At 44.5% G+C, this 25,417-nt stretch overlaps 1 protein-coding gene across 1 annotated transcript in view; it reads right to left on the reverse strand.

Annotated features, from left to right (window-relative positions):
* Positions 1-480: 480 nt before the first annotated feature.
* The window catches only part of Slc27a2 (solute carrier family 27 member 2), a 35,790-nt gene continuing 10,853 nt past the window's right edge, over positions 481-25,417 (reverse strand). The window contains exons 2-10 of the mRNA XM_057781390.1: positions 23,896-24,105; positions 20,422-20,580; positions 18,326-18,450; positions 12,828-13,022; positions 9,640-9,730; positions 8,588-8,786; positions 6,921-7,018; positions 2,343-2,473; positions 481-884 (exon numbers count right to left, since the gene is read on the reverse strand). Coding sequence (XP_057637373.1) covers positions 708-884; positions 2,343-2,473; positions 6,921-7,018; positions 8,588-8,786; positions 9,640-9,730; positions 12,828-13,022; positions 18,326-18,450; positions 20,422-20,580; positions 23,896-24,105 — 1,385 coding nt within the window. The 3' untranslated portion in view covers positions 481-707. The remainder of the gene's footprint in view (positions 885-2,342; positions 2,474-6,920; positions 7,019-8,587; positions 8,787-9,639; positions 9,731-12,827; positions 13,023-18,325; positions 18,451-20,421; positions 20,581-23,895; positions 24,106-25,417) is intronic.

Genomic DNA, 25,417 nt, shown 5'->3' on the forward strand with positions numbered 1-25,417 from the left:
CTCCTGCCTTGCTCCCACCATGATGCTTATAGACCCTAACCCTCTGGAACTCTGAGCCTCCAAATGAAATGCTTCCTTTTCTAAGTTGACTTGACCATGGCGTTTTGTTTCAGCAGTAGAAAAGTAACTAAGACAGTACACTTAAGGACCAAGCTGACATTTCTCGCTTTGGCCATTGTCTGCACAGTGGCTGGGATGATCATATAAGGGCAAGGCGGGCTCCTTACTCCGGAGCCGGATTCCCATTGTGCTATTTATTGCTGGCCCATCCTCCTTTTCCTTTGCTATTTTTTTTTTTTATGAAGATGAGCAGGACACCTGTGGCCAATGGCACTCTCTGCTTTGAAATAACAGATGTGGAATTTGCATTTAGAACAGAGAAAGAACCACAAGAGACAGCAATATTTCATATGTTAGTGTTAATATAGTTTATTATGGATTTAAAAAAATAAGGCCCTCTCTCCAAAAAGTTTAGTTTGCAAGGACAAATGGCAGGTGTACGGTGAAAAATAATTGTCTCTAAATCTTTTACTTGCAAAGGTTCAGGTGTAATTAAAAAAAAACTGTCCTTCTTTTAATGAATAATTTCCTAAAAAAATTGCACCTTATAATCTTCAATCAAATTAACGTTGGATTATATCAAGTGGCTACGCTAGGTCTATTGAGTTTCTTCCTGGAAACGTCATGAGATCGTCGCCTGGGAATATTCAGAGCTTTAGAGTTTTATCTCTTATGGCATTGTATATGTCCTCAGTCATGGGTACATATGTTTTTGCTGTGTCATCCATGAAATACAAGGCATCTTTGATGACTGTGGGATTAAAGCCCTCTTCCATCAGGGTCACTTTGCGGTGTTTAAAAGTCCCAGTGATCTCAATGGTATCCTGGAAAAGGTCAGACAACCCACACGTTAGTTGTGCTTTAGAGTAAGCTAGGATACAGGGTAAGGGCGGAGACGGTGGGGGTTGGCAGCGGGCTGGCTTTTTGTCGTGAGAGCTGATGGATGTGCATCCACGCTGCCATTTTACAGAAGCTCTGCATGGGGTGGGGGCAGATGTGAGGGATCTGTTTTAGTTCCTTAGCGCAGTGGTTCTCAACTAGTGGGGTGAGATCCCCACAAAGGCCACATATCAGAGGGCCTGCATATCAGATACTGTTGTGAATGTTACAATTCACAACAGTAGCCAAATTACAGTTGTGAAGTAGCGAAGAAAATAATTTTATGGGTGGGGTCACCACAACATGAGGAACTGTATTACAGGGTCACAGGAAGGTTGAAAAGCACTGACTGAGAAACTTAGAAGATTCGTGTGGGGTGAGGATCAACAGAATGCAGACTCTGAGTAGAGGGGGCGCTGGTAAGGTGAGCCATCCTGGCTGTGGTAGAAGCAGGGTAAGGTGGGCCATCCTGGCTGTCATGGAAGCAGGAGAGGGATCATTTATATACAGGAGATTCTGTTTTCCCAGTCTGTTTATCTGCTAGGCTAAAGACTCCCTTCAGGGCTGGAGAGATGGCTCAGCAGTTAAGAGCACTGACTGCTCTTCCAGAGGACCCAGGTTCAATTCCCAGTACCCATATGACAGCTCACAACTGTCTGTAACCCCAGTTCCAGGGGATCTGGCATCCTCACACATACGTGCAGGCAAAACACCAATGCACATAAAAATAAGGTTAAAGACTCCCTTCAACATTATGAGACACGTCTGAAGACATTCATGTTTCTATCTTTACCATCTGCATGCAAAACAGATGCCAGCCCTTGATGTGTTCAACAGAAGTAGCCTTGTGCACTCCGCACTGCTCAGGACCCTAAGACTTTGTCAGGCCCTCAGTTACATAACCACGGGGCTCAAAGTGTACACAACAGAAGACTGAACTGCCCAGCGACAGTTTAACACTTCCGAGTCACTACTGATGCTCAGTTAAAATCCCCCCATAGAAAGGGGTAGGGTCCAGCAGATTTTGTATTCTTCAGAATTAGAAACAATATGGGTGTGGATGTATCTCAGTGGAAGAGTGGTTGCCTAGCACAGAAAACAAGAAAAGTGAACCTGAAATGGGAGGGCTGGATGATTTCTGTTTGAAGTGTCTTTGGTACCGCATCAAACACTGATTTTGTTATCTGCTAAGGTTACAGGTTAATAAACTGGGCTGTCGTTTTAGTGGGGAAGAGATTGAGATGGGATTTCTGTGTGCTCTATTTCTGGTGTTTTCCTGTTCTTACTGAACTCTGTCCTGTGACTGCGATAAAATTTGGCAAACCTGGTCACCATGGAGGAAGGAAGGGGTCAGTTCCCTAAGCAGTGCCTCAGAGAGAACGGAACTTGGTCCATTTTCTCACCTGTAGTCTCAGGAACCGAGGCCTCGCGTAGCTTGGCAGGTACTCTGAGATGTGCTGAAAGAGTTTCTTTCCGTTGAACTCATAGTTTTCTTTCATCTTGATTGAGGCCATCCCAACTCGACCCTCATGGCCTGGAAACAGGGTGAGAAAACATTATCTGGCAATTTCGTTCATGAGACTCTGCCAGCTCAAAGAACTGTGGACTGCAACCATAACAAACACTAGGTTCCTTTTGAATAGTTCTAATATTTATTTCAAACACATAGGTCCACAATTATTCTATGACGATCGCATGTGTACTAGGAATGGAATGTTAACCAATAATTAAGTAATAAAACTAATAATAGATCTATGCTGACTCTTTAATAGTTGCCATGGCCTATACTCGGTATATCCTCATTTAACTATGGCAACAACCTTACGAAGAGGGGCAGATGTGACCCCATCAATTCCAGGATGAGGAAACTGAGATTTAAAGGCATTCAACAACTCATCCAAGGCCACACAGCAAGGACCAGGGGGCATCAAAGACTGATCCAGGTGGGTCGGCTTGGACTCCCGTGCTTGCGGCCGTCCCTATTCTTCTTAGCGAGTTACACAGAGCCCTGTAGGACACCAGCTGAACTGGTGGCTAAAGGGAATGTTTTGTTTGTCTGCTTTATTTTTTGGTTCCAGTGAAAGGTTTTGTTTCGCCGTTGTGAATAGCTGAGCTGGCTTTGCCGTTTGGTTTGCAATGCTGGGTCTGTGGGGCTGAGGGCACAAATACCGCCTTTGAGTCTTAGGTGTTCACTCAAAGTTCCAAACAGCTTTTCTTTTCTGTATTTCAGGGAGGCTGCAGGGCAGAAGGCTGAAGACAGGTGCAGGGGTGAGCTGCTATGTGTCCTTCCATTTATGCCCAGTCCTCTCAAGGGAACCTACGCTGCACAGAGAAAACTGTGCTCCACGGCAGGGCTGTTAGTGGAGAGGTGATTAGAACAATTACTATTGTTTGCTTGTGAGGACAGTGGTAATTAGGGATTAATATATTTTCTACCTGATCCAGCAGACCCAGTGGGAGTCCAGGTCCACTTCCCTGAACTACTTAGCTGTAATCAGAGAGGAAGGAGCCAATCTTGGTCACCTAGGCTCCAGCGTTTGAAATTTCTCCCATGGTGATGTATGTTTACCTGTGTTAGCCTAAAGAAGGCAAAAACAAAACAAAACAAAACAAGCAAAACACTGAAAGGACTTATTTATTAATTTATTTAATTTATTTTAAAGAAAGAGGTATTTGCTCATTTGTTTCTCTCTGACCTGAAGAAGGAGGGCAGGGTGTCAGACTCTTTTTAAAAAGGGGTCCCTCGAGCTGGGTGGTGGTGGCAGTGCATGTCTTTAATCCCAGTATTCAGAGGCTGGCAGAGGGAGGTGGATCTCTGAGTTTCAGGCCAGCCTGGTCTAAAGAGCTAGTTCCAGGACAGCCAGGGCTGTTATACAGAGAGATGCTGTACGGAAAACCAAACCAAACCAAACCCAAAGGGGTCCCTCATAGCTGCCCAGCTGTGGAAACAAGCCCATCTGATGGTCGGTCCCTCTGGCTACGGGAGTTTCTGGGCTGATGTCCTCTTCCTGATGATCAAACTGTTTAGGATGGGTTGCTGAACACAGCTGTTCCTTGTTCTGACTGTCCAGGGAGGGCCTCTTCCTTCTACACAGTGACTGCCACCCCTAACAGACAGGCCCACTCAGCAGATTCTAGATCCCAATTCTAGAAGTTCTGATGGGTTAGCGCTGGGATTTATAAACTTCCCCAGGTGACTGTGAGATTGGTCACAGTAGCAGCTTTCATACTTCAGTGGGACTTTCGTTGTTTGTACTTTTTGTTTTAAGATTGGATCTCACTCTATAGTCCAGGCTGGTCTGGAACTTGTAATGTAGCTTTGGCTGATCTTGAAGTGACTGACACTTCAGCCTATTGCGTGCTGAGGTCACAAACGTGTACCATCATGCCTGCATTGTTTTTGAACTGTGTAAAATATGAAATTCATCATTTTTAACACTTCAGTGGTGTTTTGTATAGTCACAATGCTGGCCAATTAGCATATATTCTAGGATATTTTCATGGTGTCTAAATCAGATTTGAATGTGTGTGTGTTGTGGGGGGAGGAGTTGGGGATCAAACTCAGGGCTGGGCAAGCGCTCTCACCGAGCCACACCCCTAGCCTAGGGTTCTCAAGAGTCACTAGAGGGACTGAAAAATGCGCTGCTTCCTGAGCCAACCCATCCACCAACATCTGGGCGGGCCTGACACACTTCAATTTTAGCAAGTTTTCAGCTATGATGACCTGAGACTCCTCTTTGAGGGATACTGTGCTTTCAATCCACGTTCCAGAATTTCTCAGCTCCTTAAGAAGAGTTTTAAGATTTAGCACTTAGAAGTGTACCCCCCACTCTAAGAGGGGGCGGTGACAGCCTCCGGTGTCACGGTGGCTGACAACTGTGACCTGGACCCTTATGTCACCTCGGCTAAGGGTCTACTGCATTTCCCTCGATCAGCTGTCATCTCTGTGACCTGAGATGTGGCTACGCTTGCTGTCCATCACTGTCATATGACCACAGGGAAGCAGGGAAGAAAAACGCCCGTCCTGCGGCTGATGGGAATGGAAATCAGCCCACCTACTATGGAAATCAGTATGGTGGTTTCTTGAGCAAAAGTAGAAGCAGATCTAACATGTGACCTGGCTAGCCCATGACTGGGGGTTTAGCCAAAGGTCCCCAACGCATCCGAGAGACACTTGCACATCAGTGCTATTACAGCATGGTCACGGCAGCGAAGGCATGGAAACAACCCAAGTGAATAAGAAAGTGGGGTATGTGCACCCGATGGGATAATTTTCTAACGAAGACTGAGCCTTGGGCATCTGCAGGGAGGTGGACAAACCTGGAAGTAGTTATACTAAGGGAATTAAGTCAGTTTCAAAAGGGCACCTGCAAGGTATTTTCTCTCATTTGTGGTTCTTGGATTTTATAGATTATATATAAAATCATGTATGCATATATGACATGGACCTAGAAATCTGGGTGGCAGGCGGATGAGAAAGGGAGAGTGGGACGTAGGGAGACTACGCTTTACATGTAATATGGACTTTACATGTGATATGGACTTTACATGTGATATGGACTTTACATGTGATAAGGACTTTACATGTAATAAGGACTTTACATGTAATATGGACTTTACATGTAATATGGAGTTTACATGTAATATGGAGTTTACATGTAATATGGACGTTCACGGAAATAAAAACAACTTTCACAGAAACAAATAAAATGCTGCAGCAAAGTAAACAACTTAAACTAGGTTCAGGAACTTCCGGCCCTGCCAGAGTAAGCAATAAAGACAGCCGAGAGTCACTCTTAGACACACCAATTGCAAAGACTCAGGCCAGACCATCGGCCTGGAAGAAGCAAAAACCAGCTGGGCTGCCTGGACTAGGTTTAGACCAACTGATTCCCAGCAAAGGACCCTCTCTGACCCGTTGGGCTGCCTGCAGGCTGTGAAGTTGCTCCAGGTTTCCAACGTGGTGAGCTGGCATCTGTGCTGGGCTGGGCTTGGTGATGCAGCTCTCTGAGTCATTTCTGTTCCTCTAATCCTCCCCCAGATTCCTATGAGTAACCTCAGTAAAACTCATTGGTTCACCAGGTTGGATTTTGGTGGCATGGGAATTTGGTCTCTCAGGGGTTCCCTGACTGGGGTGAGCAGAAATGCTTGTTGCATCTCCCCGGGTAAAGTTTTGTCACACAGCATTTGGCACTGTCAGTGTGCAGGGAAGGGGACTTTGGATTTCTACTTTGAATAAATGATGAGAGTCCCAAACACTCAGTTTTTGGGACAATAAGAGCCTGACACTTTATGTTTGAGCACTGACTGGGAGAATTTGATCCTCTCTAATATCTACAATTAAAATGACTAATACTTAACACAACTCTACTGTGCATTTGAATTAATATATTCGGTATTTATGAAATTAGTTCTGACAATTTCAGCTGCAAGGCCAGTGTTATTTCTAGTCTGAGGGACTTTTGAAACAGCCAGCAGGTGTTGGAGTCAGGCTTCCTCCCGCCCGGCTGGCATACCTCAGTGCCTCCACTCTGTGATGATGCTGAAATTCAGGGTCTGGTCTGGTCTTAGGAACCTGCTCTACAAGAAGAAGCTGAACACAGTTTGCCCCCCTTCCCAATTGTCTTTCTAGAAGCTGTAATTGTTCCTCCTTGCACCTTCTCTTCAGAGGCAATACACCACTTCACAGCCCTCAAGTTCTCAAAGCGTGCCAACCAGAGGCCTGGAAAACAGGAGGTCTCCTTTGCCTAAGAACCCTAAATGAAGCAGCGGTTAAAGCACAGAGGCAGGCCCAACATCAGGTGCACTGAATTACTTTGACAATGGTGCCCGGTGCAGAGAGAAACGCCCTAACCCCTGGGGACTGACAGCGGCTTCAGTCTCCAGGCAGTGAGAGAAAGCAAGACTAACTGTGGTCTGCTGTTGTGACTCTACCCGGTGTCTGTGTGGGTTCAGACAGATCTGTGGTGCCTTTTACCTACCTGGCACGGGCACGCCATAAACGTTCACTTCCTCAACAAAGTCAACCAGTCCTACGATGTCAGCAACTTCAGTGGTAGCTACGTTCTCTCCTTTCCACCTGGGAGAAAAGGAAGGCTTAGCTCAGGCCACGCTTGCTTTCTGGTCAGTGTTTCTTTTAGACCACGGTGAGATGGCATTCCCATACTGGTCCCCTAAGACCCCCAGCTCACTTGTGGCATTCTGCTGGAAGCAAAAGGGTATAGACCTAGCTAATAGAATGTGGAATTTCAATCTCGTCACACAAAATGTCATCGATATCATTGTGTTTGAATGTGAAATCCAGACGTGGCTAAGAAAGTTACTAGATGCCAGAAATAATCTCAACTTCTGTTAGCTTTGTTTAGGTCTCTCACTTTTTCCCTTTAACATCTTATTTAATTCAGTCAGTAAACTTCTATTTGGCAGAATTTCATAGTTGTATTTCAAGTTCTCACAAAAGCAAAGCTTTTATTTGAAAAGAAAAAAAAATCACAGTTTTATTACATAAAGATTGTAATGTTAAGGTCTAGCCAGGTGCTATTTTTCATTTAATTAGGAATTAGGGGTTTTATAAAAATACCCTATAGGTCTCTCAAAAGTATCTTTGTGTGTGTGTGTGTGTGTGTGTGTATACCTTCATGTATGCATGCATGCATGTGTGTGTTTAAGTGTGTATATGCATGTGTGCATGTGTGTGGAGGCTGGAGGAGACCCCTTGAGTGTTTATCTTCAGGTACTGTCCACTCTTTAAAAAGGCAAGATCTCTTCTCATTAGCACGGGGCTCAATGTGTTGGCTAGGGTGGCTAACTGCCCAGTAGGCTCAGGGATCTGTCTGATTCTGCCTCCCCGGGGTTAGAGTACAGACAAGCAGCATTAAGGCCCAGGTTTGTAAATGTGGGTTCTGGGGACTGAACTCTGGTCCTGGTGCTTGCCAGGCAAGCACTATACTAGCCATCTCCCCAGCGTCTCGAAGTAACTTCTTAATGAGAGTGAGTCAGCCTCAATTTGGTGAGTGAGCCAAAGTTCACACCTTGAGTTACTCAAGGGTGGTGACCCATATCAGACACGGTATTCAGTGATGTAGGGGGAGTTCCTGTCTCAGGGAATCCACACATGCAGGACGCCTTTGCTATCAGCTGGAGGACTGAGCTATTTCTGGAGAGTCACTTCACCATTTACCAAGAAGACTTCCAAATGTCCTGATGCTAGCCTGGAAACCATTGGATGGAGATGGAGGACAGCAGGAAGGAAGGGGGAAAAGGTTCCAAACCTTTTCAACCAGATCAACTTCATGTTAATTTGCACTTGTTTTAATCTAAAAGTAAAAAAGCTGTCTGATTAGAAATATGGGGAAATCCCTGGCTACCCTAAGTACATCCACTAAATCATGCAGGACACGCGAGTGGCAGCTGGGTGCACTTCAGGCCCTGGAAACAAGGAAGAGATGTCCTGCCTTTATGTTTATTTGTGTTGTAGAGAGACGCTTTATGGTTCACTCCCTATTCTCTGGGAATATAGGAGACACAATGGCACACAAGAGACAGGCAGAGCTGAAACACCGTGGGAAAGTGGCATCTGATTCCAACTCAAGAATAGGCCAAAGTGTGCATGCATTTGTTTTGGGCTCAGTAATTCAGAGAAACCAACCGGAATGTATCTCCAACTCTGTCATGAAAATAGACGAAATTTTCACGATCAATCATTAGGAGGTCTCCACTGTTGAAATAGAGGTCTCCTTTCTTAAAGACATCCCTGAGTTTTTTCTTCTCTGTCTGCGACTTTCCGCCAGCATAGCCATTAAAAGGCGTAAGTTCTGTGATTTTGCAAATCAAGAGTCCCGCCTCACCTGAGACAGAAGAGAGCACATTGTTATTTATTTTTGTGAAGAGATAAGCACATTTTATCATCATCCTTAAAACTGAAGCCCACTGACAAGAAGCCGGCTGTAGGAAGTGTTATTTCTTATATCCATCTTCTTATCTGACATACTGTGGTTTAAAAGTGTCATGTCCCCCATAGGCTTGTGCCTTTGAACTTGGTCCCCAGCTGGTGATGCTCATTTGGAAGGCTGTGAACCCTCTATGAAGTAGAGCCTCACTGCAGGGTTCCATTTGCTGTCTGTGCTCTGCTTTCTCACTGCATAAACCTTAGAGTCCTGCCATTATGCCTTTGCCAGCATGGTGGACTATGCCTTTCCAACTAAGCCCTTCCTCCCCTAAGATGCTTCCTGTCTGGTGTCTGGCCACAGCAGCAAGAAAAGGCACAGATACAGATCATGTGTGTGTGTGCATGCATGTCATGGACACATATACCAAACCTTATTCTGCAAGGCCACCCAGTTGTAATTACCTATTGCTATCTTTTACTCAGTAATGATTCCTATACATAACTAGGCAAATACATAGTGGGTAAAATCGTAAGATAATGTTCACCTAAAGCTTTGCACCCAGAGCTATCTAGACCTTTCCACAAAGTACCTCACAAGCAAGGTGTCCAACTAGCTTAAAAGTATAATTATATGTTATGGTAAGCCAGTGCCTTCTGTAATTTACATATCTATTTTTAGAATACGTCAATAAAAATCTTCCCCTTGCTAATTTTAACAAAATGTACCACTTGGTAATACTATGTTATCTCTGAAATGCTGCTTAGTCAGGATAATTTTGTGCACACTTAATTGCATAAAAAGTCCACAGTACCTTTGGGGACTTTGATGCAATATCCATTTGCGTCACGGATGGGTTCATCTTTCTCCACATCATATTTAATCAGCTCATATGTTACAACTTTCTGCCAAAGTTAAAAAACATCATTTGAGTACATCAACTGAGCTTTGCAGTTTTTCTATGCTTACTTTATTATAAAAAGTGGAGAGAGGACATATTACACATATCTTCAGTGCACAGCACGGGTGGGATTTTGCATCTGTAACAACCATCCCCTTCTGTGTAGTCAATCACCATTTTGATTTCTCTCTCCCTATTAATTTAAAACTTGACAAGTAGCTGTGGGCATGCCTGTCTTATTTTAGTTACTATGTCTGTATACATCAGCAGCCCACGTTGCTGCTCTTCTCAGTGATGTTGCTATGGGTGGTACCAGAGACAGAACCCAGACCTTGCACAAGCCATGTAAGCGCCCTACTTCTGGGCTTCATCTCCAGCCCTACTGGAGACAAAGAGCCCGCTTTCATTTACATTCAACTTTCCCTTGTATAAATATACTACACTTTATTCTGTTAATGGGTATTTTTAATGAGTACTTGGATTATTTCTAATTTTGGTCTGTTATAAATAAAACTGTTAGGATCATTCTCATGCATATCTTTTGGTGGACAGATTACAAATAAGTTTAAAGTCATGTCTGATAATGTATTAATATATTACCATTCAATCCTGGTACCCTCATCCCCAGGGACACATTATTCATTACATTTAAGAATCAAAGCAAAAAATATTTCAGGCATGACTATAAAGTTATTAAAAAGCTATCAGAGCTAGGTGTGGTGGTACATACCTGTAATCCTAGCTACATAGATTGTGTGTGTCGGGGGGTGCTGAAGCAGGAGGATCACAAGTTGGAGCTAGTATGGGAAACTTATTAAGAGTTTATGCTAAAATAAAAGCTTCTAAAAGGGCTGGGCCGTGGCTTAGTGGCAAATACTTGTTGAGCATGTGCAAGGCCTTGGGTTCAATCTCTGTACTACAAAACTAAAACCAAATTTAGAGCACCCCCCCCCCAACTTTATGTTAAGACACAGTTTGGCGATGTAAGCACTTATACCATCATAATACTAAACATATTATTTTCCCTACTCAAGGAGATCAGAAAGTACAACCGTGATCAGCTACAACGGCCAGCCATGTTTACTGTGCCAGCTTCAAATTCAGCTTCATTAAAACCAAGTGGTGCTGGGCATCCAACCTGATCTACAGAGTGAGTTCTAGGACAGGCTCCAAAACTACAGAAAAGTACCCTGTCTTGAAAGACCAAAACCAAAACCAAAAAAAAAAAAAAAAAAAAAAAAAAAAAAATAGTATATGGTTGTAATTAATACTTTAAAAATTTTTTTCTTCACCTTTAATCCCAGCACTTGGGAGGTAGAGGCAGGTGGATCTCTGTGAGTTCAAGACCAGCCTGGTCTACAAGAGCTAGTTCCAGGACAGGCTCCAAAACCACAGAGAAACCCTGTCTCGAAAAAAAAAAAAACCAAAAAATAAAAAACTGACAAAAATACGACAACCAACGGCTGAGAAAGTAAAGAGCTAGAAGTGTGTGCACACAGAAACACTGCACAAAGAAGCAAAAGTTTGGTAGAAGGCAAATTTCCATTCAAGTCCTCTCTCTGAGGTTGTAGAAGCAACACGGACAGCTTGTTTGTGTTTAGCCTTCATCTCTCTGGCTGGGCTAGTTCACGCCGGCCCTACACTAATGTCCCGGCATTGAGCAGTGTGGCTCAGTAGGCTTGTTCGTGATGGTGGAAATACACTCGAACAGGTGCCGGCTGAGCACTTGCAAGGCAGTCGTTACTGTGAATGATGAACTGGATTCAAAACTTTGCTTTATTGGCACTTAATATTTACACACAGCTAGCTAGAGGCTACCATGCCAGACATTACAGGTCTGGAGGTCAGGGACTGAACTGCACAGGGTGGGGTTGGTGCCAGTGCTGGAGAAGGTCCTTGGACTTAGGAATGCCTGTGCTCCCACCAGACTATAAGAGATGGCAGTCTTAATGTCCACGGTTATTGTACAACCAATAACTCAGCAAGTCTTTCCCCTCATTAACACCAAGTTTGGGCCAGGCGGTGGGCTCAATTTTTTCTTTGTATCTCTGTTTTAAGATGTTGAAATTGAGGCCTCAGGAATGAAAGCAACTTCTGGGGCCACTCAGCTTGCATGCGGTGGGAAGCTGAAGTCTAAGGAATGTAAGTGACTTCCTGGGGGCCACTCAGCTAGGATGTGGTGGCACCGGGGTCTGCCCTTCAGTGCCACAGTGCTTAGTACATAGACTACTTCACTGGTCAGTCCCCGGAGACAAAGGCTTTCTGAGAGTTAGAGGCATGATGACAACAATGACTGCACAGGCCAGAGAAGGGTCAGGGTCAGCATCCATGGGCTCTCCTTAGAATGACTGACTGACCACCAAGAGAGCAGAGCTTCAGGGTCAGTAGGCAATAAAACAACTGAGAGAGAGAAGAGAAACAAGATACATCTTTCTGGTGGACCTATGAGAACACACATGCTGACCAGAACATCCCAAGTCTCTTGAAGGCCTGGGCTGCTGCTCTTAATATTTTTTTTTTTTTTTTTTTTTGGTTTTTCGAGACAGGGTTTCTCTGTGGCTTTGGAGCCTGTCCTGGAACTAGTTCTGTAGACCAGGCTGGTCTCGAACTCACAGAGATCCTCCTGCCTCTGCCTCCCGAGTGCTGGGATTAAAGGCGTGCGCCACCATCGCCCGGCTATACGGCACGGTTTTTAAAAGGACCCAGGGCCTTATCTCAGAACAACGGAATCCAAAGCCAGGAGGTTGGGAACCTATACCTGTATATATAAAGAGCTCCCGTGTGATTTTACGCATACCTCAATGAAAGGGAAACGCCGCATTTCACAACATACGATACACTCAGAGCAAAGTAACCTTCAAATTTCCCCCCAAATACAAGTACGAATGAAGGGAGGGTGACTTCACACAGGTCTCAAATATTAAAAGTAATGAGTCGCTATGAGTATGAGATCACCTCAAAAAAGCCATTGTCATAGATGTGGTCAAGGTTCTCTTGGTGATATGGATGGGGCCTGGTTCGGATGCTACATTGTGGGACCGCTTTAAAGGACTCTATTCTGAAAGTCAGCTTTCCTGCGTTCATTTTTCAGTGTACTTAACTCTTTGTAGGTAGTTGACTCTTCCAACAGCACCGATTTTTCTCGGATAATTCAAAAATCCAATATTGCCTTCAGTGGCAGCGTAGAACTCATAAACGTGAATGTCCCCAAATCTCTTGATAAACTCTTTCCACACATCTCCCCGTAAGCCATTTCCCAGCGCTATTTTCACTCTGTGATCACGGTCATTTGGTTTCTGTGGTAACAGGAGAGGAAGCAGACAGAACGTTAACATTTTGAGAGCTTGGATTTATATGTGTTCATTGTATTCAGATTCTATGTATTTAATTTATACTGATAGTTGCCCTGATTTTATTTCATAATTGTGTCTTTAAAAATTCATTTTAGTCTACCACTCCCAGGCATAACCCCCCTCTTTCTGCACCATAGTCTGATAGATAGGATGCTGATCTGATAATTTAAAGAAAGGATAGTTTTCCATTTTGATTTGAGGCAAGAAGAAACAACCAGATGAAACAGGTAATGCCACCATTTAACTTGCACCCGGTGTAAAATGCCAGTATCAGTGACTTTCCAGAAGGCGCGTGCTCATGGGAGACTCAGAAATGAACACATCCTGGCACAGGTAGGGTTGTGGGTGTTTCTGTTCATAAAGCAGTAGCTTTTATGTGGCAGTGAAGAAAACTGGGAACCCAACTGAGATGGGACAGGCTGTGCGGGGAGCGGGGGCATTTTCCGTAAACCACTGCAGAGCAACAATGTTAGAGGCGAGAGAGGAGCCATATTTGCCTGGTGTGGCTAAGGTCACAAGACCTGTTGCAGTTAAATCAATGGAAACTGTCTGGAAAGGCTGAGAAAGGGAAAGAGAAGGCGTAAGCAGCTCCCAGCTGTGCAGCCAAGAGGAGAAGTTGCTGTGTGTAAGGCCCCAAAGCAGACCTAGTGAGAGCCAGAGGTGTTGAGGGGACCACACTGCTTCCTTCATGTTCTTGTGCTCACTCGTTAGAGATTCAGAGAGATGGCCCAACCAATTTAAGGTGAATGGTGAGCATAGAAGGCAAATTATCTTCTCTGGGAGACTATAGCTTGGTGGGAAAGACAGGTTACTAAAGAAGGTATAATGTTTTTATTTGTAAATTGTGCCTTTGTTTGAAGAGAAAGCAGCCTAGGACAGGGTAGATGTGCCTGTTAGCAAGAGCTTGCCTCTCTCACCAAAAGCTAATTTATTTGCTTAATCAATGTATGGCCATGACAGCATTGGTGGCCCTGCTGCTCTTGTTGCTTTCCCTCCTCCTCCCTCCCCTGCCCTCCCCTCTCCCGCCCTCCCCTGCCCTCCCCTCCCCTCTCCTCCTTTCCCCTCCCGCATCCGTCTTGGGGTTTTTATTGCTGTGACAAAACACCATGACCAAGAGCAAGTTGGAGAGGAAAGGGCTTATTTGGCTCACACTTCCACGTTGCTGTTCATCACTGAAGGAAGTCAGGACAGAAATATTAACAGGCAGGATCCTAGAGGCAGGAGCTGATGCAGAGGGTGCTGCTTACTGGCTTGCTTCCCCTGGCTTGCTCAGACTGCTTTCTTATAGAACCAGGATCACCAGCCCAGGGATGACATCACTCATCATGATCTGGGTCCTCCCCCATTGATCACTAATTGAGAAAATGCCCTACAGCTGGATCTCATGGAGGCCTTTCCTCCCCTCTGGTGACTCTAGCTTGTGTCAAGTTGACACACAAAACCAGCCAATACACTTTCTTTTCTTTGATACAGGGTCTTGTTCTGCAATCCAGGCTGATCTTCAACTTTAAGCAATCCACCTGCCTTAACATCCTCTAAGTGCTGGCATTAATGTGTAAGTCACTTTGTCCAGATCTTTCATTACTTCCTATGCTGAGAAGGGACTTTGGAATATAGTGGGGGGGGGGTAGGAGGAGAGGGGAGAAGAAGGAAGAGGGAGAGAGGAAGGGAGGGAGGGAGGAGGCGCCTGCTCTCCTCTAAAGGGAAAGGACTGTAGCAACTAGAAGGCAGATCAAAATGAACTTCAAATTAATTCCATGGAGAAGAAGCTAGAAGCTCAGCAAACTGTAAGTATGGATTTGATCTTTCAGTAACTTGATTGGCAAAAGGACTTAGGTGGTGAAGGTCACTGTGGCTTTTCTAGCTGGAGAGGTAAACAGAGATTGTCACTGAAGAAAATGGTTCCCCAAGTGAATATATGGAGGGTGGCCGGAGACTTCACGTCAAAATAGTCTGAGATATTTTTTTTTTTATTTTATTTTATTTTTTTTTTTTAGTTTTTTCGAGACAGGGTTTCTCTGTGGTTTTGGAGCCTGTCCTGGAACTAGCTCTTGTAGACCAGGCTGGTCTCGAACTCACAGAGATCCGCCTGCCTCTGCCTCCCGAGTGCTGGGATTAAAGGCGTGCGCCACCACCGCCCGGCTAGTCTGAGATATTTTGAACCTGTGTAAGTCCTGGGTGTTCTGACTGCTAGGAATATAGCCTCTTCATCAGCTCCGGCCCAGAGGTCACTGGATTCTCTTTCATGATTCCCTGGGACCTGTCAGGAGGCAGGGAGTGTGTCTGTTTGCCAGGGCCAGTTCTGGCTTATGCTGGCTGCTGTCCTGGAACGCCGATTACCGATCACTCTCTAGGGTTACCATTAATTATAGGTTCCCCTGCCCATAAAATGTTATTCTCCTCAGAGAGGACTGGCAGATTTTCAGAGTTCCCTCCCTGCTCTCTTTCATGGGAACTCGGAGACTAAAGCATTCCAGTATCTGAAAAATACTTATTGTCACTTAAGAACCACCTGATCTAGGTGTTCACCAGTTCCCAGGCCCGTGAGGTACTGTGGCGAGGCCTTCCCGTGTGTAAATCCAAGACTTTATGTGGTCCATATGCCGTCCACACTCTTCTCCACCCACACCTGTTCACTTCCTTGTCTAATAGCTCGTCTCTCTTTCGTTAGATGCATCCTCCTTGGAGACCAAACATATCTCTGAATCCTCCACAGGGCTTGGGCCTATGTTTTGCATACAGTATAATCTCTGTGGTTAAACAAGTAAACCTCCACCAGGGACTGCTCAGCAGCTCATGGCTGGGGCATCCGCACCGAGGCAGAGGAGGTAAAGGGGCAGGTGCCTGGGTGTGTGGGCAGCTGGCCAGGCCCACAGGTGCAGCAGGACACCTGTGGGCAGCAGGTAGCTGGGTTTAGCATCATAATACTGTGGACTCAGTTTTCACAGTACAACTCAGGGATCTTCTTACGCTAGCAGAAGGGATTGAGGCTTGAAGGCTGGAAACGTTTCTGGACACAAATGAGGTCCGGGAATGCCTAAGAAGCCCAGTTTTTTACTCTGTCTTGCTTGCTAGTGGATGAGAGCGACTCACCTCTGCCTTCCCCCGGGAACATGGTTCTTCTTTACCACCCAAGCCAACTTTGCTAAGGAACTGACTTGCAGGTCATTTTCTCCTTTGTTCCTCTATTTTGTTTTCTACCTTAGAGCTGAGCTGAGAAACGCAAACACACCTGGGGCTTAGGTTCCCACCGGGATTTAGTGGCTAATCAGAGGTAAGAGGTCAGAGTGTCCTGGAAGGAATGCAGAGAGAACCAGACAATCTAAGTAAGCAGACTATTTCCACTGAGCGTTTGCCTGTGTGCCATGTTTGTATATGCTTTTGGCCTGTATTGTCTTACTTCAGTCACTAAAGCCCGTCAGACAGTTCATGAAGTATTTGCCTCCCATTTCAATTAAGGAAGTGGAGCCTTGGGAAGCTTATAGTGCAGACCCTAGGGTTACAAAGATGGCGAAAGAGTTGCTCCAGGAATCAAACACACATCTATCTGACTTCAGACAGAATTTTTTTCAGAGGCAGGAGGATCAGAAGTTCAAGGTCATCCTCAGGCTGCTTACAGAGTTTGAGGCCAGCCTGGGATACATGAGGCCCTATCTAATAAAACAAAACAAAATAAAACAAAAAGAAAGAAAGAAAGAAGAATAAAGTGAGAGAAAGAGAAAAAGAATACAGCATAAAAATCAATTAGTACTGAAAGGGCTTTTGAGTGAAAAACACGGTGCTTATTCAATTCCATTTCTCTGTCCTTAGCTTGCTGCTCTGAGACAGACATTGGAACTCTTCTGGATGCTCTCACCCCCACCCTCTCTCTGCTCTCCTTGGTCACCCCCCCCCACCCAGCATCTCATTGAGAAACCTTTGCCATCACTTAGTTCCTAACTGGAGGACTGACACACTCAGCTATGGCAGCATCTTGCATTAATATATACCTTTTCTCCTAAAGGAGGGGGCTGGAGGGAAGGCATTGCTTTAAGGAACAATGGCTGTTCTTGCAGAGGACCTCAGTTTGGTTCCCGGCACCCACATGATGGCTCACAACTCTAGGGGATCCGATTTCCCCTTCTGACCTCTGCTGGCACCAGGCACACGTGTGACTCACAGACATACATGCAGGCAAAACACCTATACACATTAAATAAATAAATCTACAAAGGGAATTTTTTTAAAAATATTTTTCTTCCCTAAAGGATACTGCTCTCAGGCAGTCACATAAACAACACAGGAGTGAATCAACTTCACACTGGAGACGTGGAACACAGGGACCTTTCATTATACATAAAGACTCTGCAGGGCGAGACCCAGACATTACAGGGGAAAACAGGCAGAAGAGACGCAGAAGATTCAACCACACAATCTTACCACCACTTCAGTCAACAGCTGTGCTACCCTGTGCCTCATTAAACCCAGAGGCCAGAGACTGACTAGTGTGATAAGAGAAGAAGGTCTCCTATTTCTTCTGTGTACAAGGGGCAGACACACTGTCACGGATTCACCCAAAGACAGTGTGTAGACCAGTGTATGTGGACTAGCAGACACGGAACGTGAGGATAGTGACGGCGATGGCTGCCATCTGTTACACACGTACTAGACACAAATGTTTCACTTGGTGCTTTGGGCCCCTAATCTCGTTCTGTGTTCAGACTCTACATGAGGAAAACTAGTATCATGTCAGTGTTGGCTGCTGGGTGAAGACATTTCGAGACTACACTGCTCAAAGAGTGGAGTAGTTTTGTCAAGAGACAAAACTACTAACAAGTTACAGAGCCCAGGGGAGATGGGAGGCAAGAAACACACGTGCAACATGAGAGGCAGGAGCATAGGAGAAGGGATGAATGACCTTTGCTGGAGAGACTCATATTGGCTAACATATGACCTATTGCTTGAGCTGGGGCTGATAGTGGCTTTTCATAAGCAGGAAGGAAGGTGGAGGACCTGGGATGGGGAAGGTGTGAAAACACATAACAAAACAGAGAATAAAAATTGCAGTAAAAATAGCTGAATTAGCTGTCACTGCTCTCCAGCCAGGTCCTTCTAGAAGGCAAGTGCACTATCACTGTGTTGTTCTAACAGACAGCTGGCGTCTAAGCTGAGACCCGAGAGATGAGTCAGCAGAAGCCTGGCACAATCCAAGGAAACTTGAACGTCCTATCGATTTTGAAGCGATATTAAGACACAAGGAGCGTTACCTGGGGCGTATTGCACAGGTACCGAAGCAGTTCCCCAATGTACTGGATGACAGTGACGTTGTACTTCCTGCAGTCATCCCAAAACTGGCTGGCTGAGAACTTGCTCCGCAGAGCAATAGTGGCCCCTAGTAAAAAGAACAGAAAACATCAGGGAAGGAGCGCAGAAAAAAAAAAAATCCCTCGGATGAGAGACTTACAAATGAATGAAATCCAACATGTGTCGAGTGCCTCTTCCATTTAATACCGAGCATAATGGAGACTTGCTTCCACCCATGTGAGCCTCCAATCTGTGGAAGGGGAGTGGATGCATGGGGGATCATTCTAATGCAATCCAGGTGCCCTAATGGGGCTTATGAGGTGGAGGTGAGGAAGAGAGATCCTAGGAAGAGGGGAAAAGAGAGAGAGAGAGAGAGAGAGAGAGAGAGAGAGAGAGAGAGAGAGAGAGCTGTCACCAGTGCCAATGAGCCCATGACCATATTACCTTGTGTGGCAAGGCATGTGATTATGTGATTAAGCTGAGGGTCTAGAGGTGGGAAGGTTTTCCCAGACTATCTCCTTACCCAGTTGTAAGGGTATCTAATGAGGAGGAAAGGAGGAGGAAAGGAAAAGGGGGACTTGGAGGGTGTGACTTGAATATGGAAGACGGGACCACGAGCCGAGGCATTCAGGCAGCCTCTATAATGGATGAGACTAAGACACAGATCTACAGCATGTGGGGGCAGCGCAGCCCAGCCAGAGACAGCTGACTTCCAGAACAATGAGAAAACAAACCTGTGTTGCTGGAAGTCGCTGAGCTTCTGGCAATTTGTTCCAGCAGCAACAGGAAGCCCATACCCATTTCTCATGTCACTCGCTTCTTTTCACTCCTAAATATACCAATGACTGGTGTGAGAAGAGACGCTCAAAAAGATCTTTCCTCCTTTTGCTGGTGTCTGTGGTGCTGAAGGTACTGATTTGTTCACTTCAGAGCCCCCCAACCACTCTGCTGCGGAAAATCCAGCAGTACGCCTTTGCCCAGCCATGCTTTGCTCCTGAAGGGTGGGGCTGATGCCAGGCGAAGTTCAGAGCTGATGGACTCATCATGTAGATGAAGGAAGGAAATAGATGCTTGGACCATGAGTTTAAGCTCAAGCTGTTATAAAAAGTGATCGTAGCCAGGCTAGCTTACACTACAAAGAATAGCTTCTCCTTCTGGAGGCTGTGAGGTTCAAAAGCAAGGCATCAGCAAGTCCAGTGTTTGGCAAGGGTGCTCTTTTTGATCCAGGAACGGCCATCATCTCTCCATATCCTCTTAAGGGGGAGGCAGAGTCAGCCATGAGAGTCTCGTCTCTACCTGCTTTCCAAGGCACCAATCCAGTGCTTCAAAGTTCCACATTACAGCCGGCCTAACCCTTCCAAAGGCCCTGCCTTTGACACTATGCCGCCAGGGCTCAGGACTGCACTCAGCCTATTATATACGCATGCACGTATATGTGTATGTATTATTACGTGTGCTATGTGTTTTATTTCAAATAAATGTGTCTATTTTAAAGGCTTATTTAAAATAAAATGTCGCTTGGGAGAAAAGTCAAGTTATTTATCTCAGTGAAAGAATAGGGACTGCTTTTCTCAGAGACGGGGATATGGGACTGAACCTTTATGGGTAAAAGCAATGTAAATTCTCCTGAAGGGACAGAAAAGGCTGACTCCTGTTTGGACGGTGATGTTTGAGAAGGAAAGAGGAGCTGATGGCAGGCCAGCTACTCTGAGTAAGTCCAGGAGGCTGTGGAAGTAAGGACAAAGAAAGAGCAAGGACAGCGGGGAGAGAAGCTTGTTGGTGCTGACGGAGAGTGACACGCAAGTTTCTGAAGCTGGAGAATGATTTACAGAACCTAAGATAAGGAATTTCTCCCTAGATCTATTGAACAATAAAGGCATGGGGAAAGAGAAATTATTTTAGAAGCTTGCTCATGATGTGTGAACCACAGAGCCTTGCAATTGATGCCCAAGTGAATACTGGCTCTGGTAGACAGGAAAGCAGCCGGATCTGCTTTTCATTAGGAGGAGATGTGAACGCGTGTCCACCCCTGACACCTGGGGAGAGAAACAAAACTTACCAATCACGATGCATCCATGGAGGCCAATCAGGAGCGCCGCACTGTGATACAGGGGCATAGTGGTATAGATTATATCGTGGGCTTTGATCCCACTCGCCAAAGCCAGGCCAGTTGCATACCACAGGCGCTGGTGATTGATGGTTGCAGCTTTTGGGAGGCCTTTGCAAAGACATAAGAGAAGGCGTCAGCGGGCCAGGTAGAGATCTAGTGTATGAAGTTCCCCCCATCAAGCTGGAAGAATTGCTTGAAGGTGTGTGTGTGTGTGGGGGGGGGGGAGGGATAAGCGGTCAGGCCATGGGTGTGAACATTTTTTTAATTCCTCAAAGTAATAAAGAGAGTAAATATTTTAAGTTTCAGGCCGCCATTTGGTCATTGCTGTGCTGACCCATATCTGCCAGTGTGTGCTGAAAGCAGCTGTGCACATACAGAAAGCTTTAACGGTGGCCCTGTTTTAGGAACACTTGAAGGCTGTATTTGATTCTCAAGGCATAGTTTGCTGAGTCCTGAGATGGACAGATGATATAGTAGTGACTTTAAGAGAATGAATTCCTGTCTTGGGCTCACTACTTTGTAAGGCATTTTCAAAAAATTCAATTTAAGAGATAAATCAAATTACATTGTCCAACCCACAGATGAGGAAGCTACGTTTAAGAGACTCAGTAGTGAAGACCACTAATGATATCTCTTTGCCAATTTCATTCAAAATATGAATATAGTGTAGCTTTTTTTTCTTGGAAGCTCTCTGCATTTATAGATTTCTTTCACATCTCCAACCGTTTATTTCTTCTCCCAGCTGCCTCATATCTGTTATATGAGAAAGCTATGATTTGATTATATAATTTTGCGATGGCAAGTGATGCCATCATTAATTACCTTGTTCCACGGCAATTCACACTATGGATGATGCTACAGGCCAAAAACATGTCTTTGTAACCTGAGTACATAAACAGCACGCTGCCAGTTCTAAGGGGGCTCCCCACCCGCTGCCTGGCCTGTAAAACATGAGATTGTTTCCTCATAGCCTTGCCAATGAGTGCTCAAACCCTGGGCATCCTGCCAATCCGAGGAGTGTAAAATGGTTTCTACTGTAATTTTGGTGTGTGAAACTAAGCGAACTTGCACTTTCTTAATAATAATATGCACAATTAAAAAAGACTTTCTTTTAAATGTATGCTTTCATTGCTTCTCATGGAAGATTGCCTTAGTGGCGAGGAGAAAGTCACCCTTAGGGGTTGAGATAGCGCTTAAGACCCGAGTAGGCAATTCTACTTTGTGATGAGGAAGGCAGGTCCCCAAGGACTTAGCCCTTAGCCATGCACTGCCCATGCAACAGTTTGTTCTGTGGACAGCAAGCCTCCCATCACTGTAAACACAGTTCTAAATCCATCTCTTGTAGGTGCTGCAGGGCACCGAACTCAAGATAATGCCCCCTCTATACTAACACTGAGAAATAGAAGAATCCACTGCAGCTTCCATGACACGATTTTAATTCTGTCCCTCTTTTTTTAAAATTTTTTTTTCTCATTTTATTTTCTTCCTTTTTTTCTCTTGAACTTTGTTTTATTGGGGGGGGGCTAGAGGGGCAGAGGGTGGATGCAAAGGGATGGGGGACGAATGGGATCAAGATACGTGATGTGGAAAACTCAGAGAATAAATTTTTAATTTTTTTTAAAAGAACTAGAGGAAACCATCAACAAATCAATTGTATTCACCACAGGAAAGAATCATTTGGAGAGCAAAATTCAGAGTTACATTGAAAAAAAATTCACCTTCTGAGTTTTGAGTACTTTCAGAACCTTCCTAATTTAAGATTTTACACTAATCTTAATATTTTGTAACAATTACATAATTTTGTGCTACCAATTCCCTTTGAGGAAGAGGGAAAACCTTTGGTCTCTAAGTGCTTAAATGAACTCATTTAATTACTTTACACAAGAGTAATTAATATATAGGTATTTCATTCATAGGTAAAACACTAAGATAAACATTAGTCTTAGTACTCTCCTGTTAGATATCAATGCTGAAGTATGGAATTAACTTTTGGAGTGTTAGAAAACACCCCTGAACACGAGTTTTCTATTTCCTTGCCAAAACACGTATTGCGAAGAGGTTCCATACTTTCCAGTGTTAGGATTGGGTTTCCCCATCACTAGCCAAAAGCTCATTTCATCCCAACTGTAATCAAAGTTTCCAAACTCATCTATGCATTCTGTTATTCTTCTGAAATGAAGGTAGACGTTCCTTATTCTTATACTTTGGTTGTGAGCCTAGTCTTTAATGGCTGAGCCATCTCTCCAGCCCCCTTATTCTTACTCTCATTTGTTTAAAGGTAATATTCAGTTAAAAGAAAATGACAGTGTGAAGGGCTACCCACATTCATGTTAAACTGGGGCCTAGAACTGCAATCTGTCAGATGGCTACCGAGGGCCTGTTGGAGCAAGCAACAGAGATTCTGTGGACTGGTGTTGACATAACAGGCTCAACAGAACCTTCAGCCTTAACCTTTGACAAATTATAAGGAGAGTGTATACATGACTCCTAATTTAATTTCCTCACAATAATAACAATGATCATCACTGTCAACATGTGGGGCTGGCTTCCTGCCTTCTTTTCCACATATCCAGTTGGCTTCAGCTTATTACATTTTGGTAACACTTTCCCTGGCTTTTGCAAGGCTGACTCTGAATATTTATTACATTATTAGGCAGGGGGTGTTACCATCTTAATTGTATGAGTCTGGAGCTAGCCCACAAAGTGAGTCTTGACACTCTACTACTTGTCCTGGGAAGTCCTTTATGTCTTTATAAGTTTCTGAGTCTATGAAACGGGCAGATGCAAGGGCGGGAGGGAGCTGAAAGAGTAATGTCTTTGGGTCCCTTGAAGGATGCTGGTTACAGTGACACAGGGCATTGTTTGTTCCAAGTAGCAGTTACTGAAATGTTTCTTCCATAGTTCATCATATGCTAGCGCACAGTGAAGGCATCCTACACTTGATGATATATCATGTTTTAGGCTGTGTGCTGGGCCACTCTACATCAATACTGTATGGGAAAAATCAGTCCAAGCGCTTATATAGATATCACCCCATAGTTGTCCTCTGGTATGTCCCATTTATATAAACTACATTATTCAGATGGACTCTAGATATAAACGGGTCAAAATACAATGAACATTAAAAATTTCTAACAGCCCACTCAGGATCAAATTTTATCCATCATGACAACTACTGTTTGAGTTATTTGTTAACTATTTCTATGTTTTTATAGCAACTGAGTAGGTGTGTGTGGAGCTGGGAAAAAGGAAATGAGATCATGTGTGATAAAATAAGATCAGTTTTCATGGGCAAAGATAGAAATCCCCTATAGTATTAGTTATTTGATATGTTTTGCTAGGGAAACAGAATATTTAAAAGGCTGGGTCAGCCGTTAGCTCTTCCAAGACAAGCCTGTGTCTTGGCAATCCTCTCTTACTTACCTGTGGTACCCGAAGTATAGATATACACTGCAGGGGTGGCGAAAGTGACTTCAGACCTCCACGACTCTGGGGTAGGTTCTGCCGACACTCCGTCCACTTTGTCCAGGAAGGTGTCCACGCCATTCGTGTCGGAAGTTCTGCTTACGTACAAGACGGACACGCCATCCTTTTTCAGGGTTGGCAGAACCTCCTCAACGGCTTCTTGTAGCTCTTAAGTTAGTGGGAAAATTCCAAGCAAACTACATTAGCTGATGAAGCATGTATTGAGTGTCTAAACCTGATAATACTTTCCATCAACCTATGTTTTGTTACAAAGTATGGGTACAAGTGATACTTATGATTTATTTTTAAAGACAGTGTCTTACTATGTAGTCATGGCTGTCTTGGAACTTGCTATGTAGACCAGGTCAGCCTCAGACAGAGATCTGCTTGCTTCTGTTCCCCGGTAGTGAGATTAAAGGTGTGTACTACCATGCCTCCCTCGTAATGAATTTTAGAATGGAATTTGATGTGTTTGAAAATACACACACGCATACACATACACACACACACACACGATCCCAATGTCTGATAGAACAAAGGTTGAGTCTGTGGTTTCATAAGCATAGCAGATGGTTGGTGGAAGACATCACAGAAATGAGCATTGAGAAAAATCAAATAGTAAGTGTGTATCACCAACATGTTAATACAGTGTAATAGGCATTTCCAGAACATACCCACACATTAAAGGTCGTTATTGTTGTAAAGTCTGTGTCAGTCATGCAAGTATACAGGTGCCACAAAAAATTTATTTTTCATAGATAACAAGCTCTGGCTTAATATGCAATCCTTATTTCATACCTATTATTTTGATTTTCTGCTCTTAATTCACAAAATGAAACCTCTAGTAAGCTTACCTAGCCTGTCTTAATAACTAAATAAAATATTTAGTTATTTAGTAATAACTAAAGTAAATATATTATTTAAAACAGATTTACTTGCCGTTATTTTACACATATGGGTGTTTTGCTTGCATGTACGCACATGTACCACATGCATGCCGGCTGTCTGTAGAGGCTAGAAGAGAGGATTGTATTCCCCCGAACTGGCGTTACCAGCAATTGCCTCCTGACCAGTTTCCTCACCGTCAATCTCTCTCTGCTTCCAGCATCATCTACCTCACTCCTGGTCACTGTCCAGTGCCCCCATTCATGGTTGTTCAGGGGCTGCCCGTCCCTTAGCATGGAATCCGCTCTCCTTATTGGGAGATCCTCAGGGTCCTCACCGTCCCATCCCTGCCAGCCTTTCTGATGCCGTCTCGGACTGTCTGCCTTCTACCCTTTTCCTCTACCCACTCGGACCCATGTGAAACCCCTGTTAAATGTGCTGCATTGCAAATCCTTTGCCCAAACCATTTGGCCTGTGTAGAACGACCTTTCATCCCTAGTCACCCAGAAAATCCAGGTCTTCCTTTAAGACAGCCCAGAGGTAAGTCTTTCTGCCACCTGCGCTTCTCGACAACTGGCTGCTCTCTTCCCTGGCT

The sequence above is a fragment of the Chionomys nivalis genome, chromosome 9, assembly GCF_950005125.1.
Source record: "Chionomys nivalis chromosome 9, mChiNiv1.1, whole genome shotgun sequence".
Lineage (NCBI taxonomy): Eukaryota > Metazoa > Chordata > Mammalia > Rodentia > Cricetidae > Chionomys > Chionomys nivalis.